The 11,653-nt window shown below is 37.2% G+C and overlaps 1 protein-coding gene across 3 annotated transcripts; it reads right to left on the bottom strand.

Moving 5' to 3' along the window:
• Positions 1 to 1,592: 1,592 nt before the first annotated feature.
• syt4 (synaptotagmin IV) lies at positions 1,593 to 7,021 on the bottom strand. Of its 3 annotated transcripts, none has more exons than XM_058393923.1 (4): positions 6,743 to 7,021; positions 4,800 to 5,659; positions 3,274 to 3,394; positions 1,593 to 2,711 (listed from the first exon to the last, which is right to left on the bottom strand). In XM_058393923.1, the coding sequence occupies exons 1-4, from the start codon at positions 6,774 to 6,776 to the stop codon at positions 2,401 to 2,403; spliced, it is 1,326 nt and encodes a 441-aa protein (XP_058249906.1). In that variant the 5' UTR covers positions 6,777 to 7,021; the 3' UTR covers positions 1,593 to 2,400. The 3 variants fall into 3 exon arrangements, with proteins under 3 accessions (XP_058249906.1, XP_058249904.1, XP_058249905.1); XM_058393921.1 differs by having other exon boundaries at positions 4,794 to 5,659; positions 6,743 to 7,020; XM_058393922.1 differs by having other exon boundaries at positions 4,794 to 5,656; positions 6,743 to 7,020.
• Between the last annotated feature and the right edge of the window lie 4,632 nt (positions 7,022 to 11,653).

Raw genomic sequence — 11,653 nt, 5'->3', positions numbered from 1 at the left:
TGACTAGATATTCTGAGAACTCAAGAGCACTGCTAAAAATACCACTAATAAAGACATACGTGCATGTCCTAGACAAGTTTGATGCATTTCTACCTCTGAAGTAAGTATTTAATAATGGTTTCTAAAACACTCTCAGTGTTCATCTTTTTTATTTTTCTTTCTGTCTGCAACCCTATTGGTTTTTATTTGAAAAATAAGCCAAGTTGATTTCCCTTTCTATTTTATTGTTGTTAATATATTTAAATGTTCCAATTCAAGGTGTCTAAAGACAGAAAAAAGGCAGTAACACTTAAACAATGGTTCAAACAAATAAGATATTTGAAAGCACAAAGGACATGGTGGTTTGAGTTTATAGCGTGCACAGAAATCCAAACAGAACTCCTAAACACTGTATATTTTTTTCTGAGACCTACACTATCCACACGGGCCCACATCCCACACTGTCATTGCATGGAGGATAATGAATCTCCAGTGGCACATTAATAGGTATAAAAAATGGTCCACACTCCACATATGTCATGTGAAGCAGTCCACTGTGTCCTCACCTTTTTTTCCCTCTTTTTCCTTGCAAAATATGCCAAGAGTCAAATCAGCTCATAGGCTCCTCAAAGTAATGCTGCACTAGAAAGACATTTAAAACTATACTTTTGACTTTGTTAAAAAAATCTATTTTTTTTTTTTTGTTCTTTTATTGATTTAAGTACACTACTGCCTTTAAACACAGCCTTAGAGCTGCGTGAGCTGCTTGGCTGTTGTGTTGCTCTCTGGTGAATGCTCATGAATATTTCATGTGCTGGAGTGGAACTTTAAATAAAACAGACTGGGGATAAATGTGACTATACAAATGTTTGTGTGCTGGCATTTATAATTAATAAAAAATGACTTTGGTTGTACATGCACAACATTATCACGCATGGCAGGATTTTAGCTCCTCTTGTTCAGCAGAACACAATGTCCTAAAAGGACCTTAGTGTTCTCAGAAAAATCAACTTAGCTACAGAGACCAAAGTATGAAATGTAAAAAAAAGGGACACAGATAGATAGATAGATAGATAGATAGATAGATAGATAGATAGAGAGAGAGAGAGAGAGAGAGAGAGAGGACCTGGCAGCCTATCCAGACAAATTACATCATCCCTTGGCAGCAATCTCTGTCCCTCCCTATTTTTCAAATTATGTGCTCCTCACTGTTAAAATCTGATGCAAAAATATAGCAGAGGCTCAAACCTCATTATTATGATATTGATATTAAATGGGTAGTCAGTGCTTTAAAGCCAGAACAATTTATTTACTATTTGGCAAGCTTCTATTCTTATTATTACACTTTTCAGTATCATGTGCTCAGAGGAGAATCTCTGATCTATGACAGCCCAGATTCAGAAAGCTTTCTCTCTCTCACTAGCATTCTATTAATTTTTTGTTTAGGCAATGTATGGATGGGTTTTGGAGCTAAACAGTAAACAAAGTATCTGCATGTGTTTGGATTTTCAAAACAATTACTACAGCTAACCTCTGACAAAAAGACTATATGTTAAACTTAAAAGCATCACTGTGCCAACATTAGAAACAAAAAAATTAGGAGGCATGGTGTCTTTCTCTGAACTTGACATTTTATATTAAGGTACATGTACATTACATTCTTCTATTGTGCTCAATGTAAAACAATCTCCCCCCCCCTCTCTCTCTGTCTCTCTCTCTGTCTCTCTCTCTGTCTCTCTCTCTCTCTGTCTCTCTCTCTCTCTCTCTTTCACACACACACACACACACACACACACACACACATACATAGAGAGAAAAAGCTCCCATACAAACAGGTTTCTTTAGTTCATGCAGTCCATTGTTCATAAAGGTTGGCCTAATTTAGGCTACCTCCACATAGCTGAAATATGAGATATGACCGGCCACTTTAACTTACAAAAACACAGGCAAAATACCCTGAACCAAAATGAATAAATGAAGTACAAAAAAGAGAATAGATCTGTTAAAAGAGAATGAATTTTGATAAAATAAAAGGCCTTTACAAAATATAAGGTTCATCCACATATATTTACATATATATTCAGAGTAACTGTTGTATGTATCTTTTTTCACATTTTTCCATACACTGATATTGATATTGAGCAGCGAACAGCGATAGAGACATGACATTTGAAACTGCACAATGTGGTGACCAATTAGATATCATATGAATTATGAACAGAATCATCAATGGGTGTCACGGATTGTCTTTGGAATCATTGATTGGCTGGATACAGTTGACTCTTCCCTTTGGAAGAAGCCCCATCTTAATTACATAGCCAGCAGGTGACATCGCTCATAAGAAGTCCCCTAAACCCCAGAAGTCCCACTTCATTTCCATTGTATTCTAACAGTTCTTGAACATGTGTCATGTGCCATGAGCTAGTCTTCAGCCAGCGCATGCCACTTAGCAATCTGACGCCGTGGATGGTCACAGATCTCACGCCAGTGCTCGCCAGCAGTGCCTGGGGAGGATGTGCCCAGGAGGAGGCGGCCGATGACAGGAGTGCGGGCGGTCCTATCAGAATCCAGCAGAAGAAGCTCCACACTGGTGTCACGCAGGCCCTCCTCCGAAGGCACGTCGAAGACGAAGAGCTCATTGAAGACAGGGTTTGGCGTGCACTTCTTCACATGAGTCTTCTTCTTGCATACACGTTTCTTGCCCTGGTACATGTTTACTTTGACATAGGGGTCTAGAAAGACACAAAGGGAAAGAGAAAAAAAAAAGTATGGAAAAGTTGGATGTTACAAGGCAGAGCCTATAACTGGGTTGATGAAGAGAAGATACTGAATGCTGTTGAAAAGCAATGCTTGCTTTTATGTCATGACAATAGCTTTACATGCTATTTGGTCCTAAAGCAGAAATAGAAGCACAAAAGATTTACTCAATAAACAAACACAGGATTTGAGATACACAGGACATGTCAAATACTACTACATTTATCTTATTTGCTCTTCAAATTTTAACTGTCTTCTAGATATTTTTTTTATGTACCTCTCTCTTCTGAGGCTACTGAAGGTAAGAATGAAATTATTTTTGTTCTATTTCTGAAATACCCCAAATTTAGCTGAGTTCCTTTTATTTGATTTTAGATATGTTATATGACTCCTGGTTATAGAACATGTACAATTTTGGATTCTATTAGACACTTCTGTAATGAAACTAAGTGATCTTAACTGGCCCTTTTCACTGTCATGTGCTGACAAAACATATTAAACTTCTCTCTTATTAGGTGTTCCTTCTCATATACTCACCAGAGGGTCCATTGTGGTCCATCTTGGGGAGATGGCGAGCCTTAAGAACCACCACAGTGAGAGTGCTGGTGGTTGACTGATAACACAGGGACAGTAGCAGCTCTCCCCTTCCTGCACTCCTCTACATAAAAAGAGGTTGAAAGAAAAATGACACATTCATATTTAACCCACAACACTTCCAGACATATTTCCCTTTTTTCTGCATCTGCTAATTGCTGCTTTGAACAGATATCACAATTTCTATCAGTCCAACTCATGGCACCTAAATCTACAACAGTTCCAAACACATCATGACCCAGCATCTTATTCAGTTTCCTCTACAAGGCCTACCCAAAACATTAAATACTGACTCTATTCAACACATTCTAAGTGTGAATCTGGTGACATATTACCATGGTAACCAACAGCAGGGGTTCTTTTTCTACTGTGGCAATGACTCAGATGTGCCTCGACCTCTGTGTGTGATTACAGTCCAGCAGAGTGGCCACCTCTGACTGTTGTGAGCTGTTTTTACCAGCAGAGGATAATCACTTCTCCTACCACTCCAAATGAACTTCATTATCCATGCATGATGGTGAAATCATGAAATGTCTCTGGCAGGGCCAATTGTTCTGTGTTTTGACAGAGTGTTACAGGCAACTATGTGAGTCAGCCAGTCATGAAAATCAGCATGATCTAAATCAATAGCCACCTGGGCGGTAAGGACAGCTCATCAGTCCATAAATCATCCACTGATTAAAAAAAACAAAAACAAAAAAACATTTATCCTTCCCCTGGAATGAAACTTTTGTCTAATTTCACAGACCGTTTATATATTGAGAAGAGGTGGTACACTCCAGAGCTAACAATACCAAGTAGACCACAATCACATTCCCCAAATAAGCCAACAAGACGCTGAATATATCATGAATTATTCATTCTATAATTTACTTATTATTCGTGCAAATACTTCTAGTGGCACCCTTTAATGTATAAGACATGCAGTTTGATCTATTAGAGATAGAGAGCTTGTGCTTTGGTGGTTCATTTTTGCCTCAATCTAGGGGACATATAAACCTCTTTATAGATCCCCCTACGCACAGGAATAAAGTATTAAGTGTCTTTGGGCTCATGGGTGTGTCTGTAGTTGCTCATATCATGTAGGCTTAATATTGAGCTATTCTAATGGTGCCTTATTGAATTGTGGAAATCGGAGATCCATTTCAAACCTTATCAGGCACTCTCACATACATGCACACACTATCAAATCACTCACATTCACTCAGAAAGAGATTGTTGTATAAATGTACTTGCTGGTTTATCATTAGTAATAAGATATTAGACCAATTTTACAAGCTGATACAATTAAGCAAACATTTCTATATTTAAAAATATAAGAACACTGATATTTAGATATTAAGTGTTTTTTTCAATAATAATTACCTGTTGTAATTTAGAATTAATAATAAATCTAATTATGGATAATACTAATTACTAATTATGGATAATAACTTATAACTTTAGAAGACTCTAGGCCTTACCCTTACATTCCTCTTGATGATGTCACGGCTCATTAGGACCCTCCCCTCGGCCAGGTCGACATCAGCCAATGGAACGAGCGTTTCTCCAATGACCTCATCACGAGAAAACCGATCAAAGCTCAGCACCATGAAGTGCAAAGCCAGCTGAGGGACACGAGCATATGGAATGCCGTAAAAGCTGAAGGTCTCATCAAAAGCTGGATCTAGAGTCTTCCTGAGCACCCGTGTCTTCACTTTGTGCTTCTTCTCAGGGAGCAAAGTGAGCTTAATGTAAGGGTCAGAGGTCAGGGACTGCTCATCAGTGGCAGACAAGCCATGCGCCTCCTTAATATGAACAACAAAGGCCTTCTTCTCAAAGTTATATTCAAGTGAGAAGGAAAGTGTGCCTACGCCACTATCCTTGTCCTGGACCTTGTCCAGAGCTGGGGTGGGTATTTGGCTGGAGACATTACTCTCTGAGATTTCTTCCTCCTGATATCCCCCCTGTCTGAAGCCAGGGTGTGGGGAGGGGATGTCCAAGTCTGGAGAGCTTCGCACTTTGGGATGGGCGACAGGTGGCACAAATGTAAAATTACCATTTAGGTCTCGTTTTTCCAGGTCAAGATGAAGTGCTGGGCGTGTGCTGCTGGGACTTGGGCTTATCTTTCCTTGCACTGGGTCTGGCATCTTCTCTCCAGCAAATTTTTTCTTGCCATTTAAGCTCTCGGGGTAGATGTCTACACCCTTGAGCATGTGGACAAATTTATATGGAGGAGTCTTGGTGCTGCTTTTGTTGGTCTTGCGTTGGCAGCAAATCCAGGCAAAGGCAGAAACACTGAAGACAAGACCAAAGACGCTGACTATGGCCACACTCACTGGGACCTCTGCTGGGAAAGACAAGACAGTGCACACATTAATGTCGCCTTGTGTAAATGTCGTTTATCTTAAGAAATTCCAGCTGAAATAATATTGGACAGAAGCATGTTTAATGAAGTTCCCATATTGTAACACTAGTTGCCACTTTTATTTAGTCAATATGGTATGGTATATGACAGAGTGCATCCAAAACATACAGATGATATGATTTAGGCATGAATGTTTTTAATATTTCTTTTCAAAAAACTCAAACAGGTTACTTTTATGTTTACATGCAAGACATCAAACTTACCATGACCTGATTAATGTGGGCCAGAACTGAGTAATAAGAATTTGTCTTTATGTACCTAATTAAATGCCCACTAGAGGATGTACTGTATATGGATGTTTCTCTCTTTCTTCATATGAGCACTTTGAATACAAACTATTGTGCTGCCTCAAAGTCAGCAAATAAATACAGACATCGTGACTGACGTAGTTGAGGATGACTCAGAAAAACCACAACACTCTGTGAACAACACTCGATTCACACCTAGGCAAAAACCCCTCAAGGGATTTATCCTGATTGTATATAATAGAATGTATATGAAAATATAAAATATAAAAATAAATTTGAATCATATTGTAGCGTGGGGATCCTTAGCATTAATTACACAAAGGTGAGTCGATAATAATAGTGGTCTGGAAATTTCCTACTGCATGGTGGGTGTCTCTCCCAGTGGAATTTCACCTCCATGCACACAAACATACACACAACCCCCCCCCCCCCCACCCCCAACACACACACACACACGCACGAACGCAAAAATAAGTCCATATTTATGCACTACACACCGCTATTAGGTAAGCTATAACAATTACGTCATTATCTACTTATAGCCATCTCGCGCGTCACAGAGAAGCAGCGTATTTATCGGCAAACCACAATCATGCACATGAACAGCGCCCCGCACCCTGTAATTAACTTACAGTTCCATAAAATTTAGAAGGAAAAACGATTTTTGATTTCTCAGCCGGTAGATTGCGCTTTATATTTACCATCTATAATTAATACATATATCTATTATCTATTAGTCTGCCTTTAGACTACTCACCGACATGCCCATCTTCCGCGTTTACCGGAGCCATTGTGTGCGCTGTTCGAGGTGCTGAAACGGCCGGTTAACACGGCCAGATCGAGAACAACTGCCTTAGTTGCTTCTTTTTCAAAAAGCACTTCAGAGATTGTTCTCTTTCGCTACAGGTTTTGTAGCAGACGCCCTCGTGAGATGCTCTCCGAGCTGAGACTGAGGAACAATGCAAACAACCCGGATCGATCTCTCTCTCTCTCTCTCTCTCTCTCAGTCTCTCAGTGTGTGTGTGTGTGTGTGTGTGTGTGTGTGTCTCAGCTGAATTGGGATCTGACGCAGTTCTGACGAACACTGGTGCTGAAATCACCGCCCTCTGCACAACAAGGCCAGTCAATCATTAAGATTGCTGAAGGTTTCAAAGGTGCTTGCATGTGTGTGTGTGCGTTTAAGGCTGAGTGACGAGGACACAGGTTTAAGCTGCAGGTTTACCATTATACTGAGAAAAGTAACGGAATAATATAATAATACCTGATAACGAATAATAACGAAATAAAGAAATAATAAACATTCCTGAAAAAAAACGAGTCTTGCTTGAAATGATGCTTTTATGCATATGAATCATACCTCACTTACTTCGTTCAACCCTCTATGATGGAAAAAAAAAACATTAAGGAAAAAAAACTGATTGCAAAAGTGCCATACAAGATGGCAATTGTCAATGGTACCAGTCTGTCGTCCAGTTCTAACACAAACTTAAACCAATATAAAAATGACCATCAAATTAACATAATGAAGATTTTATGCATTTGTTTTGTTCGGTACCAATAATCTACATTTACTTTTAATATTTAGGCTAAAAAAACACTTATAGTGTAATATTACATTGAATTAAAATTCTTCTTCCTCTTCTTCTTCTTCTTCTTCTTCTAATTATTATTATTATTATTATTATTATTATTATTATTATTATTATTATTATTATGATTAACAAAATAACATTCCTGTATTTTTTTTAAAGAAGGTAAAACTGGAATGCTTTAAACAGTGAATTCAGATATATAAGGGCAGTTTTGCATTTTCATATTGTCTAAGTTTGGTTGTTATTAATCAGCTAATTTCATAACACACAATACATTTCTGAAATCTGAAAACTAAAAGTGTAACTCTTTACATGTGAAGGAATAATGCTAAGCCTATTGTATCATATACTGCAGAAACATCTTGCTTTTGCCTAATAGAAGGTCATTGATGGGTTTTAGGATTTGGTAAATCACATTTCAGTAACAAATTCATAATAAACATATTTTAATATTGTACAAATACATATATACTAATATATGTTAAGGTGCTGGCCTGTAATTTCTTACAGCAGTAACGACAATGACAGGGTTTAGGAAATTTCTCAACTTATTTCAACCTAAAAAAAAAATAAATAAATAAATTTGTAAGTAATATGCAAAAAGATATAAACATCAGCATAAATGATAATAATTAGCCAAACATATGGTATTTTTCCTACTGCAAGGTTTTTCAGTTTATCCTATTTGACGCCACGCCCTCTTACACGATGGATGAAAGTCACGTTAATTTTATGAGGTAGTTCCACTGCAAGGACTAAATGGCAAAAGTTTTGACTTTGACTTATCATGGAACAAATAAATCCTAATAAAAATTGCTGCCAAGTTTTACTGTGTTAGTTAACCTGGATTTATTTTATTGCTATATCAGGCAGTAGTGAAATCGTTTGACTGAACTCATCCTCTGGATTTGGCAGTCGGATTTCGCCCTCTAGTGGCAGCTGTGTTCCATTTACATTTTGTTCATCAGGAGACACCGGAGGGGAGTCCTGCAAACAATCAGGGCTGGATGGTAACTATACTGAAATAGTATATATCTCAGTCACGTCGATGCTTATATTTATTCTGTTTTCTCTGTCATGATTCTATGCATATTTTCATATTTTTTTAATATGCCAAACTATAGGTAACTCTCCACAATGTAGCCTTAACTAAACTTGCCTACATCAGCTGTGTCTTATTTGGCATTGTTACACTACTAAATAGTAGATTCAAAATAGTAATGGTTTAATGGACAGTTTGTTCCAAAACCAGACACATGCTAATGCTAATGATGAATAGCATTAGAAAATTGTGAAAACAAAACTGGGCCTATGAATTTTGCACATATGTTTTCAGTGCTGCACACACCTTAGACAGTTTTTAATTTTTTTAATCATGTGTCACCTGAATACAAATCAAACCAAACCAAATAGTAAACAAAATACTGCACTAATTTAGACTAAGTATAAATATGCTTTGCAGCAATATATTAATAATAAAATTCCAGGGTCTATTGTAGCCTTATGCCCAGTGAAACTTTAGCTTTGCTCTGATTGGTTCCCTTGATGCTGGCGCTGTGCTTCACTAACTACATAGCCTTTTTTAATGTTAACTAAACTACCAGATTTGGCCTCAGCATGTATCATGACATTTTCCTCCTCACCTTCCCTCCTCATCCCACCCCACTTATTTATACAAAGAACAGCAAAAAACAAACAAACAAAAAACTTAATTGAAATTTTCATTATGTCAAACACATTTTAAACAGTGGTTTATTATGTAAATAATGCTAGTCCCCACTAAATACCTAAGATAAATTTGTGACACACCTTTGTGTGTGCAGCATGAGGTTCAACCTCAGTGCTGGTATAATTATTTACAGATAATCCACCAATCACAGAGTTTGTTCTATCTATGTGCTGTAATTCAGAGCTAAGTCCACCACTGAGAATAGACTTTAGTCAAGTTAGTAATTAGTGAAATAAAACCAGAGTTCAGTCATAAAAGTCACACTCAGCAGGAACCTTTCAGTTTAAAAAAAGATAGGCTGAAAGTAAAGGTATGTTCTTTATATTCTGAATATTTATATTTGTATACATTAGTTTGTGAATTATCAGGATAAACTGTACAAGTAATTCCAGATGGAGACAGAGTCCAATAGCATTGTGAAATGTTTATAGATAGTAAAAATGTGGATACTGAAACAGCAATTTAACTGTGTATAGCTCCTGTTAACACAAAAAGAAAGAAATTATAGTTCATGATAAGCAATAATAACTGTAACTGACATTAAGTCCTTATTTCAACATTCCTATTTAACACTGTATTATTTGAGTGCTATTGTTTATTAATAATTGATTCCATACTTATGTGTAACAAAATAAGTATGGAAATTGATTCCATACTTATGTGCATTATTTCACATAATCTATCAGTAACACATGATACTATTAAATGTTTAAATTAAATAGTGTGAGTTTTTTTTTTCTGAAAATAGATTAAAAGGCAAAGAGTGAAGGAAATGATGGCCTTATCATCGTCAGAAGCAAGTGAAGACATAAACAGCAGTAAGGATAATTTAATACATTTGCAGTTACACAGTTCATACATAAACAATATATATGTCTGCATATACAAATGTATATATTTAAAGTTTGCTGGATTGCTGATTACAGAATATCATTTTTAATACATGATTCTGAAAAATGTTAAAATGTGAATATGTTTTGTAATTACAAAAATGTGACCAAAAGAATGATGGTGTTTTTGTTTTGCTTCTTCATAATCTATCACATCTAGTTTATAGTGACTACAGCTGTCCCATATATGAAGATCAGCTATGGTGTAAGGTCTGTGGGGAAGTGTTCACTGGTCCAGTCACCAGTCCATGTGGACATAACATCTGCAAGAGCTGCCTTATCCAGTGCTGGGAGAAGAGTCATCACTGTCACTGTCAATTATGTAAAGAGAAATTTACCAAAAGACCTGAATTGAGGATTAATACAACACTGAAGGAGCTTGCAGATCACTTCAAGAAGAAATGCGGTCTTGAGAATCCTGAGATTTTTTGTGATGCCTGCACTGGAGAGAAGTTCAAGGCCGTGAAATCCTGTTTGGATTGTCATGCATCTTTGTGTGAAACTCATCTAGATCCTCATACTCATGTTCCAAGTCTTATGAAGCACAAACAAATAAACCCTGTGGAGAACCTAGAGATCTACATATGCCAGAAACATAATAGACCTCTGGAGCTGTTCTGTAAAAAGGATCAGATGTATGTGTGTCAGTTCTGCACTGATGGAGACCACAAGAATCACAAAACTGTTTCTATAGAGGAGGGGAGCAAAGAGAGAAAGGTGAGAAACACTGATTATCATCATATTGTATTTTCATGAGAATTCATGAATTTATTGAATTTCATGAACACTTATTAACCCTCTACTGTTTGGCTTTATGGTTTAATTATATTTGGTTTTACTTGTAAAAATGTTAAATGAGTAAATGTTATAAAATCGTTCTAATAAATATTTTATTATACTTAAAGAAGGATGTTGTTATACCACATATAGGAAAATGATGACAAATCTGTAATAACCTCAGGAACAAAGTTAGTCTGGGCATAGCAGGAATTTACCTGGAGCACAGAGACAGAATGTGATCAGAATAAACACTTGGAAAAAGTGGCAAAAGCAGAAAAATTCTGATAGGCCTTAAAGGCTAGCACACTGGAAGACAGAATGCTCTAGTGATGAATGGTCAAAGGACAGCGGGGTGGAATGGGTCACTCTCTATATTTTGCAGCATCAACTGAGGTTGATCTATACATACAGATGGTCCAAAATAATGCCAAGGGGGATCCAACGTAACCAGATAACTTTGCTTTGGATGCACATTTGAGTGAACTCTGAGCAGGCAGCCATGAAGGTCAAGGTGTCAGCATCCATGGTTGGTCACTAGAATTGTTTCAGCAGCAAGCTAGTTGGTTATATATTACTTCATGCGCTCTCATTCAAGGCTGGGAAAGGTTGTACAATTGGCTAGAAGGGAACAGGTTGGTGGCACAGTCATGTGGGTGAGGTGCTATTGAGAGGACCAG

Source organism: Hemibagrus wyckioides, linkage group LG07 (genome assembly GCF_019097595.1).
Source record: "Hemibagrus wyckioides isolate EC202008001 linkage group LG07, SWU_Hwy_1.0, whole genome shotgun sequence".
Lineage (NCBI taxonomy): Eukaryota > Metazoa > Chordata > Actinopteri > Siluriformes > Bagridae > Hemibagrus > Hemibagrus wyckioides.
The sequence above is the reverse complement of the archived record's forward strand: the minus strand, read 5'-3'. Positions and strand labels throughout refer to the sequence as shown.

Coding starts and splice junctions, on each gene's coding strand:
- syt4 (XM_058393921.1), bottom strand. CDS start 6,776: ATGGCTCCGGTAAACGCGGAAGATGGGCATGTCG. Junction 3,395..4,793: donor TCATCAAGAGGAATGTAAGG/GTAAGGCCTAGA, acceptor CTTTTTATGTAG/AGGAGTGCAGGAAGGGGAGA. Junction 2,712..3,273: donor GGACCACAATGGACCCTCTG/GTGAGTATATGA, acceptor GTGTCTTTCTAG/ACCCCTATGTCAAAGTAAAC.